At 35.0% G+C, this 17,165-nt stretch overlaps 1 protein-coding gene across 50 annotated transcripts in view; it reads left to right on the plus strand.

Annotated features, from left to right (window-relative positions):
* Positions 1–17,165, plus strand: part of RIMS2 (regulating synaptic membrane exocytosis 2) — a 604,627-nt gene that overhangs the window by 426,961 nt on the left and 160,501 nt on the right. For 27 of the 50 annotated variants that reach the window (XM_043601572.1, XM_043601575.1, XM_043601571.1 and 24 more), the window contains one exon: positions 3,681–3,713. The exons of 20 other annotated variants lie outside the window; for them this stretch is intronic. In XM_043601572.1, the coding sequence (XP_043457507.1) occupies positions 3,681–3,713 (33 nt within the window). The remainder of the gene's footprint in view (positions 1–3,680; positions 3,714–17,165) is intronic. 3 more of the 50 variants (XM_043601527.1, XM_043601530.1, XM_043601556.1) reach the window with 1 other exon arrangement.

Raw genomic sequence — 17,165 nt, forward strand, 5'->3', positions numbered from 1 at the left:
TATTTAGACTTCATTTTGAAAGGTATCTCTCCTGACCCCAAAGAGACATTCTAAGACACTATGACTTTTAAAAAGCCCTCATAACTGATTAGTTTTTAATTAAGTGAAAGTTCTATTATGCTCTTAAAGTTTTGAGGCTTCTGTTTCATTGCCAGGAATCTTTTTAACAGAATGCTTACTCCTGAAGGACACGTGTTTATTCAAGTACAATTACATCTGATAATAAGACCAATATTATGTCCGTGGTATATGATGTTCAATGAGAACTTTAACCATCAACAAAGTACACCCTCGGTAAAAACTGCATTTATGTATAAACAGGCCCCATATATATGCCTTTTTAAGTGAAGTTGATTACAGATGATTATTTCTCTTTGAACTTGAGGTAATTAAGTCAAAAAATAATAAAAGTTGATACATTATATTGGCAAGGGAAAATTTTTGGTTTGCACAAAATTTTGCATAAAATTTGACATTGCATTCATTCTTATGAACTTAATTTTTTCCAAATAAATTAATGAAAGTAATTATTTTATGTATTTATCTTTAGTAGATTTTTAAAATTTTCAGAACCAAATACAGACAACTTTAGTAGGTATGTAGATAGATAAATAGATAGATATTGTATTACTTTGCTTGATTAAAACCCCATTCTTTTTCAAGTTTACACCTTGATGCACCTATATTGAAAAATATTTGTCAAAAATAATTTACCTTAAGTGAAGAAATGGTTTTATGGGGCTTATGAAGTATTCATTATATTTTTAAGTGTCTATTTCAATGTAATACATGAAAATATTTTATTTCTTCTTTGTTGGCTCATATGATGGAATGAACCAAAAAAAAAAAATACTGTACATTCTCTCTACAAAGACTTTAGCTTTCTAAGCTTAAAACTATGAACCAAACACAGTTATGACAGTAATGGATACATAAGAGAGAGTATACTTGTAGGGAGATAGGAACCGTGGAGGCAGTACTCAGCTTCTTCAAGATTTACTGAAGTCTGCAATTCATTAATAGTATACGTGAAATAAGAATTTACAGTTTATTACCATTTAAATAAGACATAGCTGCTTAAATGATAAGGTTGAACTATAAGTTCCTCTTTTAAAATGAAGCTGTTTTAATACAAAGTATATGTAATACAAATTTTAATAACGAGGAAGACAAAAATGTCAAAAAGTTTTAAAATATATTTTGTGGAACTGTGAATTATGCTTTGAGATGACTTAAATGAATGTTCTATCTGCTAATTAAAATTAAGTGATTTTTAATATAATTACGGTTATGACCTATTTATTAATGGATCATATTCATATAACTGATGGAAAAGTGATTAAATGGGCACTTTCAGGTAGTAGTGAGATCATTATCAAATCTTTCATTTTCATCCTTTTATGTAATATGAATTTGTATTTTTGTAAATTAAATTATTGGTGCCAAGTGTTGCCATATTCCTGATAAGAGTGAAAGCATCAGTGAACTACTTGTATAATTATAGCACTTACCTCTTTTAAGAAATATTCCAATTAAATGCTATATAATACAATGTCCAAATCAGGTGCCACCATGAGAAGATTTTTTGTTTTTTCTTTGCTTGGCTTTTTATTTCACATGTTTTTATTGGGTCGTATAGCATCTAGTAGAAAGAAAATTGACCTGGTAATCAGGAGACCTCTGTTCTATTTATGGTTCTGCCACTGAACTTGTTGTGTGACCTTGGGTAAGTCACCGAACTCTGCCTGCCTCAGTTATACTCTATAATTAATGGATGAATTAGTTGAGAAGAATTTTGAATGTTTTGAATCCATATAACATGAAGAACATTGCCTCAGTGCCATTATAAAGTAATTCAAGATACAGGGAAATGCTAGGTAGAGAAAGAAGTTGCATTTTTGTTGTTTTTTTATGTTTTCTGCAAAAAAAAAATAAGTAACTTTTTATTTTAGAGAAGGAATTCACCTACACGGTCATTTCATCGAAGTCCTATCAATTTCATTTTAACATGCAAGGAAATTATTTTAATAGTATGGTAAACATGTATATAGAGAAATTTTGCATGTGAGAAATAAGATATAATAAAAATCAGAATTAATCTATGTTATTAGTATATCTCTGATTTTTCTGTCTTTGAGAAGTGGGTGGACTAGGTATGGAAAACAAAATATGGCATATATCATATTAATGTATGGCGTACATTTCGAGAGGATAGTCAATCCTCTCAACATAGTCTGGTTTGTAATGCAATTATGATGAGATTTAGTGTCCAATTTTGAATAGATCAAAGATGTGCTCAAACAGTAATAAAAATGACATTACTAACTTTCAAAATGTGTCATTCGTTTTCAGTTCTCTGTAATTCATACTAGAATTTCTCCTTTTTCTAAGAAAACAAGATTTGGTCATCTTAGCAATCTTTTCCTAGTGGAAAGTTCTCATTTTCTCACTCTTCAGAAAAAGAGATAAGTTTGTTATAGGAAAGAATCCTCTTATGAGTTATAATTTCAATATGTCAATGTGCCAAGCATATTTTGATAGAATACGTTTTTCTATATATCACTCAAAAACTATGATATAACTATTGCAGAAGAGAATGGGGTGCTTTGATTTAAGAATTTTGTGGTACCTGATTCAAAGCTAAGAATGCAATTAAATAGATTTTGGCTTTGTGTTATAGTGTTTATCTGTGTCAATCATACTAACTCACTAATATCTTTGGAAGAAATTTTTTCCTAGAATGCTGAGTTTAGCAGATATCTCCTGCTCTCAATCACTGTGTAAAATGTCTTCTGAACTTCACTAGTAGAGGAGAAGGAAGTATTTCCAAAATGTGTGCCATATCTATCACGGTAGATATTGGATTTTGATGGGCAAATTTAAATAGAGCTGTCAATGATGTGTTATATGGTGTGTGTAATAATATTCTGAATAAATAGGTATTATAAGGGAATATGATCAAGTAAAGTTTGTGTAAATTTAAGGTTATTAGGAATTTTTAATATTTAAGTAAAGCCATATCTTTCAGCTACTCTTTTATACTGAGTTTTCTCCTTGATAACTCTCCATAATATTTTTTATGATAATATTTTGCTGTACTGAAGTAAGTCCGTGGAACATTGGCCTGATAGCCCTACTTTATTTTCATGTGTGCACTCATGCATTTGGGATAGTTGAAAGGTATAGAAATCTGTTGGAACTATTTAATTGTTCTTTTAAAAGTTGATTCAGTTAAGTTATTTCCTTTAAATGATAATTAAAAATCCTAAAAGCATTTTCACAGATTTTAAATGGACTCAGGAATGTCTTGAACAATATGGTCATACAAGTAACATTGTTTTTACTAATGGTATCTTTCTTCAGCATCAGTGTTCAGGATTGGGGCTGTCCATAAATAATTGTAAACTTTTGAATCCTCTTTATTTCTACACTAACTTTATTTTTCTGATTCTGCTAACCCATAATAGCTTAACCAATTCTCCATCAATTCCTCCGTATTATTTTTTAATTTTTTTGCATATGGTATGTATTTTATTATTTCTTCCCTGCAACTGTGTACAGGATTCTCTCTCAAAATGATTTGGGGCCCTTTCCTTCAGTGTCACTTTTTACCTCTTGAGTACATCCACTCACACCCATCTCCTTTGTCTATGTCTGTCCATTACACGATGTGATCACAGAAGAAGTGGACTCCACAAGGAGAAGACATACAGGTCTGTCTCTTCTGCTTTTCTTTGTTACTTTTTCATTTATCTAACTTGTTTTAGAAATTCTTTACTATTTTTTATTCATTTCATAATTTTTCATTTTCCTCTAATATAACAAAATGTTAAATCTTGCAGGCACTTTTATTTTAGGTAGTGGTATATTCAACTGTTAGCAGCAACCGCTCCAATTAGATTGATAAAAAATAAAAAGATTAATATTTACATAATATGTACATATATGTATATGTATTTTTTTCCATAACTGGGTAACTAACTCCAGATCCAAATATATGTATATATGTACATACATATAGGCATACAGTATTTAGTCATTGAAATTAAAGTAACAGATTAATCGTATTTCATTCTTGAACTTATTTTAGACTTAAACCTTGTTTTCAACTTTATGTTACATAATTTTAAAAGTATTTTATTTTTATCATGAGTTCTGCAATGTGCTAGACTGTGGAGAACGCTAAAGACCTAATACATGTCCTACACATGCTATCAATATCACCGAGGAGTTATAATATGTGGGGAACATGCTGTGTTTAGGTGCCAGTGTGGATGATTCTAACAATATGTTCTGCAAAGCTATAAAGTCAAATAAAATCTGTTTCAACTAGATGGCCAGAAAAGACTTTATGGCAAAAGTAACACTTGAACTAAATCTCGAACATTCATTCAACGCTCATTTCTTGAACTCATGTGATGTGGTACTGTTCTAGGTGCTGGAAATAACAGGACACACAAAATAGCTCCCTATCCTCGTAGGCTTTTTGTAGAGTGAATCTGACGAGTAAATGCAATAATATTACAGGTGCTGTGAGAAATCTATATGTGTAGAAATACAATGGGATCACAAATGACGGTATGATCATTTCCACCTGGAAAGTATGGATATTAGTTCAAGAAAGACTTCATAGAAGAGATAACATATGAATTAAACATTAAAAACTAGAAAGATGTTGTCCTCATGTGTAGACAACATCTCAGGGAAAATTACTTCAAACAAATTTAGGCAAAAGTGGGAAGGGGAGGGTTTCTGAAGAACATGTAGGATATTGACACATGTAAAGCAAGAGAGGAACAGATTGGATTTTTTTTTCTAGAAAGATTACTTTAGAAACTATATAAAAAGTGGACAAGAGCAGTATAGACAAAAAGATCATTTATGAGGCTGTTTCACAGATCAGTGAAGAGATGATGATGGGGTGACTTAAGGTATCAATAGAGAAAGTAAAGATGTGAAACCTGTAGGACCTACATACTGATTGGATATTACTGATGCAAGAAAAGGAGGAATAATTTCAGGTAACTGAAATGTATAGGTAAATGGGGGCACATTTTATCAAGATAGGGAATATAGGTTGGAAAAGTTTTAGGAAAAAATTAAGAATTCAGTGTGAGGATGAACTGAGTTTGATATTCCTTTGGAATATTCAGGTATAAACATCTATTAGAAGTGATTGAATGTATGGGCCTGGAACTCAGCAGAGAAGTCTGGGCTAGAGACATAGAATAAGGAATCAGCATTTAACTGATTCCATTGGAATGAAGGGAATTTCCAGAAGTATATGAAGAATAAGAAGAGAGCCAAGAATCAAAATTCTGGGATTACCAACATTTTTTTACATTTAAGGAGAGGAGGGAAGAACAAGAGCCAGAAAACCATGATGAAAAGAACCATTGAAAGACAGTGGGATATCTAGAAAAGAACAGAGGTCAAGAAAGGAAAGTGTTTCAAGAAGGATATACTCATCAGAAAAATCCAAGAGAAGGGCAACTATTGTTAAATGTTAACCAATAACAGTGTTTGTGTAAATGGTTTTAGTGAAGTTGTGGACCGTGGAAGCCAGATGCAAGAGAAGGGAAGAGAGATCTAAAAGAAAAAAGAATGAGGGTGACTGTAGACTAGGCTTCCTAATAATGGCTTGGGGAAGTTAAAATGAAGAGTGGCTGTCCTGGAGGATACAAGGGAGAGTTCACCAAAGATACGTAGAAGGAGGATAGTTTACGTGAAGAACTTAAATTCGTGATGGTCTTTAAGGTCGTGTGATTGATTCATTAGCACACTTCAGACAAATTGTTGGAGGTTTGCAGGCAGTTAGAGGAGAAAGAAAAAGGATGAGGGTGTTGAGGGTGGCCTGCAAGCAAAGTGTTTAAAGTGATGTCTGAGATTAGGGAAGATGCTGGTCATGTGAAATCACGCCATGCAGTTGAATCACATTCAGATACAGAGTTTTCCATGAACTGGGAAAGAAGGGCTTTAGTGAAAGAACTGGAATTTATAGAGATATTCAGGCTAATGGAGGCAAGTGGAGAGTGTTATTTTCAGAGATTGATTTAGTGATGCTTAGAATTTTCAGATGTTAGACAATTCCAAATAATAGAAAGATACAGGGTTTGATCCTGGGGGTGAATTTCTGAATTGGGGCTTGGACTACAGTTTGGAAAGGAAAGGAAAGCAACAAACTTTTTTTTTTAATTTTTTTGAATGTTTATTTTTGAGAGAGAGAGACAGACAGACAGAGCATGAGCGGGGGAGGGGCGGAAGAGAGAGGGAGACACAGAATCCAAAGCAGGCTCCAGGCTCCAAGCTGTCAGCACAGAGCCCGACGCGGGGCTCGAACTCACGAGCAGTGAGATCATGACCTGAGCCCAAGTCAGACGCTCAGCCAACTGAGCCACCCAGGCACCCCGAAAGCAACAAACTTTGATGTTAGAATTTTTATATAGGCATTGAAGAGCCACTGACGCCCTAAGTGTGACAGAGAATGAGTGAAGGAAGGTAGGGCGGAAGTAGACAGTAACAGCAAGAAAGTAATGGTATGAACATAAAAGCGATAAATGTTACATGAAATTAGAATAGTAAACATGTGAAAGGAGAAATGCAGACATAGAAAAATGCTGGTTACCACTTCCAGGATTCCCTATTACTTAAAGTATAGGATTTTGAGCCGTTTCTCCTCAAGTTGTTTCGGACAGGTAGTGTTCTTGTTGAAGGGGCAGCTTCCGTTCAGGCTAACAGGTGAGATGAGCATTCTGTGATGAGGCTGAGAATGCATAAGATTTAACGAAAGGCTTCTGGGTTCAGAATTCACAAGTGGAAAAGATTTAGGATGTGGGCAGCAATGCAGGAAGAAGTGGAGAAGGAAGCTCAGGATAGGTGTGGTTGACAGTACAGATTGGAAAATGTTAAGAATAGATGGTAGGATAGGGAAGAAACGAACCACTGAATATGGTAGGGGAGAAACACGGAGGAAAATAAAGACCTTAGGCCAAGCTTTGGGAGGGGGAATTCATCAGCTTGAACAAAGGAATCTCTATGATATGCATAGAGAAAAGTACTTTGTTGAGGGAGTTTGAAACTTAGGAAGAGGAGAAGATTGATGATGGAAGCAATTTTTCTTAGGAAAAAAATACTATCTAGGACATATGTGGAATGGTTAAATTTACAGAGGAAAGAGAATGTTCTTGGTTCAAATCTCATGTCCTAAGTTCTTTTAATTTTTATCTAAACATAATTTGAAGTCTTTCTTAGCACAGACTTTAAAACTGCGGTTGTAGCTATTAATCCTTCCTTTCGTTCTGGCGGGAGGAAGCTGGGGTGAGCTTTCTCAGCTGTAGACTCTCAACACTGTAAGTGGGGACTTGGTCTGTGTTCGCTAGCACTGAATAAAGGATTCCACAAACTCTCCAAAGCCTAAAGAAAAATGAGGACCAGTGCATTCCCTTCCAGAACAAAATGAGAGTAAAGAATGATAGAGATGGTAATGAGAACTTCAGAGAAAAAGGAGGTAATTTTAGAGGAGAAAACAGTAAATTTTGTAACAAGCAACTCAGATGGATTTCCAATTGTTTAATAAAAGTTAGATGAAGTTAAAGCTTTTCAAAAACTGACTCGAGACTGTGACCAATAGAATGTAGTATATTAAACCATCATCACATCTTTAATGAATATGTAAGTTGATTATTTTTCTCAATCAATACCACCTATTAATACTTTGAGCCAAAATGTGATGGAAAATAATTTCGTAAGGCCAGTCATTTTCCTGACATATTAAGTTGAAGTGTGTGTTTTGCGTTTTATACCGTAGTCGAAGGACCTTTATTTCTATTATGGGTCCAAGTATAGTCATTGCAATATAATTCTACACAGTGAATGAAGGAATGGAGTTTGACCACACATTTTGAAGCAGGAAGTACTCACTAAGTTTAGCCCTTGGCAGATAAAAATCAGGTTTCTTTTAAATGAGAAGAGCAAGTTTTATTAGGGTTTACACTTTTCTTCTTAACTCTTGAGGAATTTTATATGATAGGGCACCTGAGTGGTTCAGTGTGTTAAGTGTCCAACTTTGGTTCAGGTCATGATCTCAGGCTTTGAGAGTTTAAGCCCCACATTGGGCTTCACGCTGACAACGTGGAGATGCTTGGGATTCTCTCTCTCTCTCTCTCTCTCTCTCTCTCTCTCTCTCTCTCTCTCCCCCCCCTCAAAATAAATAAGTAAACTTAAAAAAAATTCATATGACAATTGTACTTTTTTAGATAATTGTAAAACAGATCTTAGAGACCATTTGAAAGAGAGCTAATGATACAAAAGAGATTTTAAAAATACTATTTGGTAAGTTCCATAAAACAGCATCTGCTCATGTTTTTAAATTCAAGTGTGAACTACAATGTTGCCAGAATTACTTCCAGAGCTGGTCTAGGGCATCTAGCAGTCTTAGTGCTTGTGTAATATATGTTTTACTCCTAAGGAGATCTCAAAAACAACAAATGTTTTTTTCGGCCATATTTCTTACTAATTCCTTAGGTAAATTATTATATTATAATACCAATTATTATATTATTACATTAACCAGTTATTACATTATTATAGTTGGTTCTGTGCTACATCAAAAGTTTTAGAAAATATGTTAAAAAAATTACGATTTCAGACTGGCCCATTGGTCTGCCAGGTCTTAATGGTAATTTGAAAAGCTTAACAGTTCAAGTTGAATAGATTTTAAGCGCTTCTTAATAAAAACACAATTGGGAATAACTAACACATACTTTGCATTGTGATTATAATTATTTTCTAATTTTTAAAAATTTATTTTTAATTTTTTAAAAAACTTTCCAACTCTTTTGAGATATAATTGACATATAATATTGGATTAGTTTGAGGTGATGCCTGACTGGCTGTTGGTGGAGCACAGGACTCTTGATCTCTGGGTTGTTGAGTTCAAGCCCTAGGTTACATGGAGATTCCTTAAATAAACAAACATTGTATTCCTTTGAGATATACAGCACACTGATTTGAATATGTATAAATTGTGAAGTTATTTCTACAATAAGTTCAGTTAGTATTCTATATATCTTAAAAATTTTTTTTAAACGTTTATCCATCTTTGAGACAGAGAGAGACAGAGCATGAACGGGGGGTCAGAGAGAGAGGGAGACACAGAATCCGAAACAGGCTCCAGGCTCTGAGCTGTCAGCACAGAGCCCGACACTGGGCTCGAACTCACGGACCGTGAGATCATGACCTGAGCCGAAGTCGGCCGCTCAACCGACTGAGCCACCCAGGCGCCCCAGTATTCTATAATTCTTAATAAAATTATTACTTCACTTCCTGTTAGGGTTAGCTAAGGCAAGTTTTTCAAAATTAACACAATTACAGTATTATTTTTAGCATGAAAACAGTTTCTCTTTTTTGTTTTATTTCTGTGATTATTCTGAACGTTGCCCATTGAGATATATTATTGCAAACCTTCGTTTTAATTGTTTTCACATTTGCATGGCATATATGACATGTTTTAAATGCCATGTGCTTTCACTTGACATCTTGTTCTACTTGTGTTATATCTTAAAAGGGAAAGAGAAGTAACATTAATTGTGGGGGAAATTTAATAAATCTATAAATATGTACACATATAAACACACATATAAGCTGTTACTGAAATTTCCCTGAATCTTTTAGTCATTGATTCATTATCAGTCTTATCATTACACTCACATTCTACCCATTTTTAGGTACTTTTTGTGCATTGATTGTTTCCTACCTATATTTAATGGACTCGGTATTATTGATGAAAGTCTAAGATATAGATATTTAAGGTTTGCTCAGTCGTGAAAAACATAACTCTCTAGTAGACTGAAATTTTGCCATAAAATGTGAATCAGGGTGCCTGCGTGGCTCAGTTAATTAAGCATCTGAGTCTTGATTTCGGCTCAGGTCATGATGTCCTGATTCATGGGATCAAGCCCCACCCCTCACGTCAGGCTCTGCGCTATTAGCTTGGAGCCTGCTTGGGGTTCTCTCTCTCCTCTCTCTCTGCCCCTACCCCCTTTCACTCTCTCTCCCTCAAAATAGATAAATAAACATTAAAAAAAAAAAGAAGACGTAAATCAGTTTCTAAAGAGGCATGGAGTGTCAACTATATGATCAGTACTCTCGACACAGCAGCCTGGAATATTTTATGTAAGTTTAAGTTTAACATTTTATTAAGTAATATTGTGATATTTTAACCAAAAAAAAAAAAAAATCAAATGAAATGACATAGGTGCCTGTATATGTGCATATATATAAAAACATACCACATCTTATGTGAAAACTCCTATTAATAAAGGATAATACTAAGACTAATTTTCTAAAGCCTATAGATACTCAAATATAAAAGAAGAGAGTTAAGAAAGCTGTTGAAACGTGAAACAGTTGGAATGCCCAAACGTGAAATAAGAATGGTCTTGAGTAGTTCTTCCTCGGGTGGTGGGAGGGAAATTGGAAAGAAGATTTGAACAGGAATCAAGAGACCTAGTTTTAGCTTCGGTCTTTCCACTGAGGTGTGTGATCCTAGACACGTAATTGGAGATCTTTGGGTTTCAGCTATCTCACTTAAATTGAGGTTTGGAATGCACTGTTTTTTAATGCTTTATGGATATAAAATTCCATCCGCCTTGGAAGATACAGCCTGAATTTAAGAAGTTACTGCTGAATTCTCAAAGCATTATTCGTGCACTCTAAATACCTTAGCATTCTATTTTACCTTGGCCTATTGTCTACCTTAACTCTCTTTTCTGAAAATTTCAGTTATTGGGGAAAATATGTGTTCCTGTAAGAAACGTTAGTCTGAGAAGCAGTATTAGAGCACAGACTCTGGAACTAGACTCCCTGATCAGCACCACCACTCCTGTGCTGCGTGATCCTGAGAAAGTTACTCTTTGTAGATTCCTCAGATACCCCTTCTCTAAGACAGAGATAATAATACCGTATCAAAGGGTTATTGTATGTATTAAATTCATTAATATATAAACTGTAAGTTACTTAAAAACTGTGTCTGGTACATTGTAAGCATGATGTAAGTGAAGCTATTTTTTAAATTGTTTTATAAAATACATTAGAAACCAGAATTTTTATTTTGAGTCAAGTGTATTGAAGCCCAGGCATTTTAGTCATCCAGTCTATAATACAGAATTATTTTTGTTATATGCATTACAAATATACGAGTTTGTGACTTCTAGTTTAGGACGTAGCTGTCACACAGACCTGGGCATCAGAACTGCTGCACCTGTACTGTTGAGCATTACCATTTCTGGGACAACAGAGCTGGGTAGAAAGCGAGAACATTGAAATCAGATAGGTCTCAATTCTTATCCGGGTTCTGTCACTCACTAGGGATATAACTCTGGGCTGCAGTTAGATTAAAGGGTTAATTATATTTTAATAAAAGCATGAAAAAGTTTTTCTCTGAAAAGAGAAAGCCTTTCTAAAAATAAAAGTAATGAAATTTAAAAAGAGAGACTTGACTAAAAGTCAAGTTATACCTTGGCAGGTATAAACTTCAGAAGATTAAAATCAGCATAAACAAATTAGAAGGCAAACAGCACACTGGGAAACATATTTGCAGCAACTCGGAGTATTAAGAGCCTTAATGCCTGAATCACTTTGACAAATAAACTATGTACTCTGTAAAACTCTAACAGAAAAATGGGCAGAAGATGTACAGACGTTTCACCAAACAGGAAATTTAGTGGACAGTAAATGTATAAAAAAAATTTTATTCCAAAAAATCCCACATTTTATTCCAATCATAACCAAATAGATAACTTAAAAAAAATGAGATACTATGTTTCACCTATTTTTGAAAACAATGCTTTAATGCTGGTGAGAGTGTGATATAAGAGTGGCAGCATAATTTACTATAATCTTCCTAAAAAGTAATTTTTCAATAGAAATCAAGAGCCTTAAAAATATTTACAAACTTCTGCTCTGTTGGAAATGAGCTCAGATAAAAATATATGTACGAAAGTTTCACTAAGGCATTATTTGTAGCAGTGAAAAGGATGTTACCATGAATGTTGAATAATGAATGCGTATGCAACCATTTAACTGAATAATGCTATTAACAGAAATTACAAGCACTTATTTTGATTTTTTTTTTTTGTAATTTGAAAAAAATTGAGGGGCGCCTGGGTGGCGCAGTCGGTTAAGCGTCCGACTTCAGCCAGGTCACGATCTCGCGGTCCGGGAGTTCGAGCCCCGCGTCAGGCTCTGGGCTGATGGCTCAGAGCCTGGAGCCTGTTTCCGATTCTGTGTCTCCCTCTCTCTCTGCCCCTCCCCCGTTCATGCTCTGTCTCTCTCTGTCCCAAAAATAAATAAACGTTGAAAAAAAATTTTTTTTTTAAAAACTGAAAGCAATAATATATGTAAGGAACTTGTCACAGAATTTTCAACATACTAGAAAGTAAAAAGATGATAGTTCCTATTAATTATTACTACTAAATCAAGTTATACCAAAGATTTCATTTTCCAGACAGATGTATAATGTAAATAATAATAAAATTGAGTCATTATTTAAAATAAAAATAAAAATAAAATAGGAATAAAATTCCGAAGCAGAGACTATTAAAATCTCTGTAAAATAGCCCAATAATCTGTCAACTTGACTATGTTAGACTCAAATCATTCTCTAGGTATCATAACGACATATTAAAGTGTCCTCTACCATATTTGCTTATATAAAGGAAGTTATTCCTGAAATTCTTACTCTAGTGTTATAAAAGTATTTCACATCTGAAAAATTCATTTGTTCAACAAGTATCTACTAAACATTTTCATATACCAGGCCTATTCTAGGTGCTGGGGGCATAACAGGTCTCTCCCATCATGGAAATTATACTCTTGGGAGAGCTAATAGTCACTAAACAAGGTAAGTTTAGATTGTTATAATTCTATTATTTAAAACCCTCTGTGCTTAGCACAGCTGGGGTGGGAAGGCATGTATTTTTGATGGAGGGATCCAGGAAGTCTTTCTGAAGAGGTGATTTTGAACTAAAACAGAAGAGTAAGAAGAAACAAAGTATGAAAGGAGCCAGGAGATACACAACTAAGATCAAGAATCAGAAGATAAAGTCAGGACATTTAAAATTCAGAAGAAGAGAATAATTTTTGCTATACTTTTTTTTTTTTTCCTGAAAAGACATTTAAGTGTCAGTGATGGATGGAAAACTTTTAAATATTGAAGATTTGCAGGGGCGCCTGGGTGGCGCAGTCGGTTAAGCGTCCGACTTCAGCCAGGTCACGATCTCACGGTCTGTGAGTTCGAGCCCTGCATCAGGCTCTGGGCTGATGGCTCAGAGCCTGGAGCCTGCTTCCGATTCTGTGTCTCCCTCTCTCTCTGCCCCTCCCCCGTTCATGCTCTCTCTCTCTCTCTGTCCCAAAAATAAATAAAAGTTGAAAAAAAAATTTTTTTAAATATTGAAGATTTGCAGGGAGATGAACAAAGTATAACTCTGAATGATAAAGTTAGGATTAAAATACTTTTAAATCATTTGAGTTGAAAGGAAAGGATTATATGTAATAAGTTAGTAATCAAGTTATTTAGTATTAACTTGCACACAATACTAAGTATTCATTGGCTCATGGTTAAAAATAAGGTATGATTGTTTTCAGATCATTTTCTTCCTCTTTGCTCACTTAAAGCTCTATACTTTTATATCTATAATAAAACCATTGTAATATAGAAGTGTTGGCATGAAAGATAAGTAGGTTTCACATGAAAGAGGGTAAGTTGGCATGAATAATGCTACACCGAAGATAATTGCTAAGGGAATTTAAATTAGATTACAGTTCAACTGAAGAGAAGGATGTTATTTGACAGAGGATAGTTTCTTTCTAGTAGCCTGTATGAAGGCTTGAGGAGATGGGGTATGGGGCATGAGAGTAAGGATGAGAAAGAGAACTAATAGTGGGAAAGGCAAAGTTTAATGGCAAGGAAAATGGTAACAAGTAAGAGTGATTAGATTAATTAATTATGTGACATCACTGATGGGGAGATCATGGTTATAGGTTATAAGGTCATGAAGAATGTGAAGGAGGTTGATAGGCCAATTCAGAGTAAAGGAATGAGAATCAGAAGGAAATCCCAAAAGAAGATTAAAGACTAAAAATGACTATATTGTAGTTTAAGTTTGGGTCAAAAGGAAATAAGTTAAAGTATGAAAAAAAAAAAAAAGGCCAAAGAGGAGATGATGCAATTAGATAAGAAAAAGGAGGAAATGTTAAAAAGGAAGAATGTTGGGGCAACAAAAGCATTAAATAAGAGTTAAGGGTGTGTATGTGTTTGTGCGAGAGAAAGAGAAGAGAGAGAGTCACTTCATGACTAAGTATTTCAGATTATAAATTTTGGAAGACAGACCAATCTCAGCCACTTACTAGTTCTATGCCCTGTACAAATGTTCCAATAAGTAAAATTGTGACAAAAGTCCTATCACATACAGTTGTACTAGTTAAGTGACATAATCATAATTCATGCAAAGCTTTTAGCACAATTCCTGGCTTCTGGAAAGTATTATTAGTGTTAAGATCTTAATTGTTCAGGAACGTTATTATTAAGTTCTCGAACACAAGATTTTAACCGTGCACCTTTAAAAGCTTCGTTACATTTTTTTTCTATGCCTTGATCCAGTAAAACTTTAGTTGAAAAAAAAATTAAAAGCTGGACAGAAATCTGCTCAGTGGTTACCTCGGGCTGGTAGGGAGAGTATTGACAGCAAAGTGACCCCAGGGAACTTTTTATGGTGACAGAAATACTCTGTATCTTGATTGTGGTGAGGTTGCATGACTACATCCATTTGTCAAATGTCATAGATGCACCTAAAGAGTGTGAATTTTAATTTCTGACAGTAGGTCTCCATAAATCTGGCGTTAAAAATAACTGAAAACACGCAAAAATTTAAATTAATTTTAAAATATATTACCCCAATAGTACTAAATATATAGACTAATAGAAAATTTTATTCGACCTGACACATCCCAAGCAATTAAAAGCCAACTCCCATCCCAAAATAGGGTTCAGGAGGCTTGGTAATGGATGGAGGGTGGCCTATAACTTCATCACACAAAGAGAAGAGAGGACTCTAGGGGTTGAGCTAGCAAAGGAAGGCCTAAAAGTCTGAGTCTAAAGCAGTGGAACAAGAAACCCAGAAGGAGCAAGAGAAGTGTTTAGTGTTGACAGTTCCAAGAACAGGCAAGGCATTAACAAAGACATAAATTCTGGATATTCTGGATAGTCATTGATAATAGCTATAGGAAGAAGGACAAATATGAGAAGTAATGTTAACTTGTTTTGAACAAGCTGAGTTTTGGGCACTGATGGCATATCCATGTGGGGATCGCTAGGAGATAACTAGAAATATGCATTATTATTATTATTATTATTATTATTATTATTATATCTTTTGAGAGAGAAGGGGAGAGTGAAAGAGAGAACAGAGGAGGGGTAGTGAGAGAGGGAGAGAATCCCGAGCAGTCTTCTTGCTGTCAGCACTAAGCCTGACACAGGACTCAATCTCATGAACCATGAGATCATGATCTGAGCCGAAATCAAGAGTCAGACGCCTAACCAACTGAGCCACCCAGGGGCCCCCAACTAAGATGTGAATCTCAGGCTTACAGGAAAGTAGATGAAGGTAGTCACCTTCAGCATTAAAGTGACAGTTGAAGCTATGGACTTAGGCAGAATCACTCAGGAATAGAATAAAAAGAAAAGTCAATGACAACACTTTAGGAAATGTGTGTATTTGAAGGATGGGCTGAGAAAGATAAGCCAACAGAGTAGTCTAATAAAGAGTGAACTGAATGAGTGTCAGAAAAGTGCAGGCCAAACACTTGGAGAAAATACCGAGCGTAGTTTAATAAATCTATCCAATGCTGCTGTGAGGTCTGATAGAATGGTGCTGAAGAATGGTCACTGGATTTGGCAAATATGACATTACAGGGAATTTAGGAAATAAGTTTCAAAATAAGTACGGTAGTCGAATTTTTTCTTTGAGTGAAGTCACCATGAAATAGTAGAGAACCCCAAGAAGACGAAGTTCTTACTAAATGAATCAGCAGTAACCAAATAACATGACCTCTGTGTTGGAGACACAGAGTGTTGGAGGCTGTCTACTTTGGGATAGTCATACTTTATAGCTCTCAAGTGCTCAGTCATGTAAAAACTCATTGTTTTTATATTACGTATAGTGGGTCCCACTTACGAAACTTGCAGTGGTGATACATAATTGATGATCAGGATCTTCATTCCACACATTGCCGATTTTACTCTTGAGAAACTCAGAAGTACCTCAGATAAGTTTTAACATGGTGTTAGTCATAGAACTAGGATTCACTGATAAAACGAATTTTTACTTTGCATTCTCTCAGAGATTTCTTTGGGTTAATAAGTTCTTTTACAATGAGGTTGATGTTTCGGATAATTAAGTCCCTGTGCTATAAGTTATTTGAATACATAATTGAGCTTAGGACCCATTGGAAGTACTGTTTTTATTTCTAGTTTCCAGATTGAAAATTTCAGGTATAGATCAGTTCATAACTTACTCCAGCCGTTTGAAGCTGGAATTTAAAGCAGTTGAGCTCAGTGCCAGAACCTATGCCCTTAACCTCAGGAAGTGGGGTCTTTACCTGTGACAAGGTGGAGGATGTAGAAACATGAAAGCCGAGAACCTGTGACATGTGTGGTGGACACCATGAGAGAACAAAGCTACATGTCTAGAAAAAGAAAAGAGAGGAATTCGGAAGGGGACACGTAATGTCAACAGACCGTCTAGTTTGCGGTTTCATTTAGGATCCTCAGTGTAAGTAGTAATCCCATGTGGGTATTTGGAAGGTGGAATGAAATTCAGCCGAGTCTCTGGCTTAGGTGTTTTCATCAAATCCCTAGCTGTCTTGATCTGAGGGTGAGCCTACCCAACTTTTATTCCACTTTCTTCTTGGTATTGAAGAGAAGATTTCAGGAAATGTCCCTATTGGTGAAACATTTAGGATGCCTACCTTTGAATTCTGAGGGAGTGTCAAACTGCAAGACATGAGGTCCTCCGTGCAGTCATTATAGCTCCCTTGACCAATAACAATGTTCACGAGCACCTTTGGAAAAAGGTACACAGCTTGATATCTAAGCATGAGTATTATTT

Source organism: Prionailurus bengalensis, chromosome F2, assembly GCF_016509475.1.
Source record: "Prionailurus bengalensis isolate Pbe53 chromosome F2, Fcat_Pben_1.1_paternal_pri, whole genome shotgun sequence".
Lineage (NCBI taxonomy): Eukaryota > Metazoa > Chordata > Mammalia > Carnivora > Felidae > Prionailurus > Prionailurus bengalensis.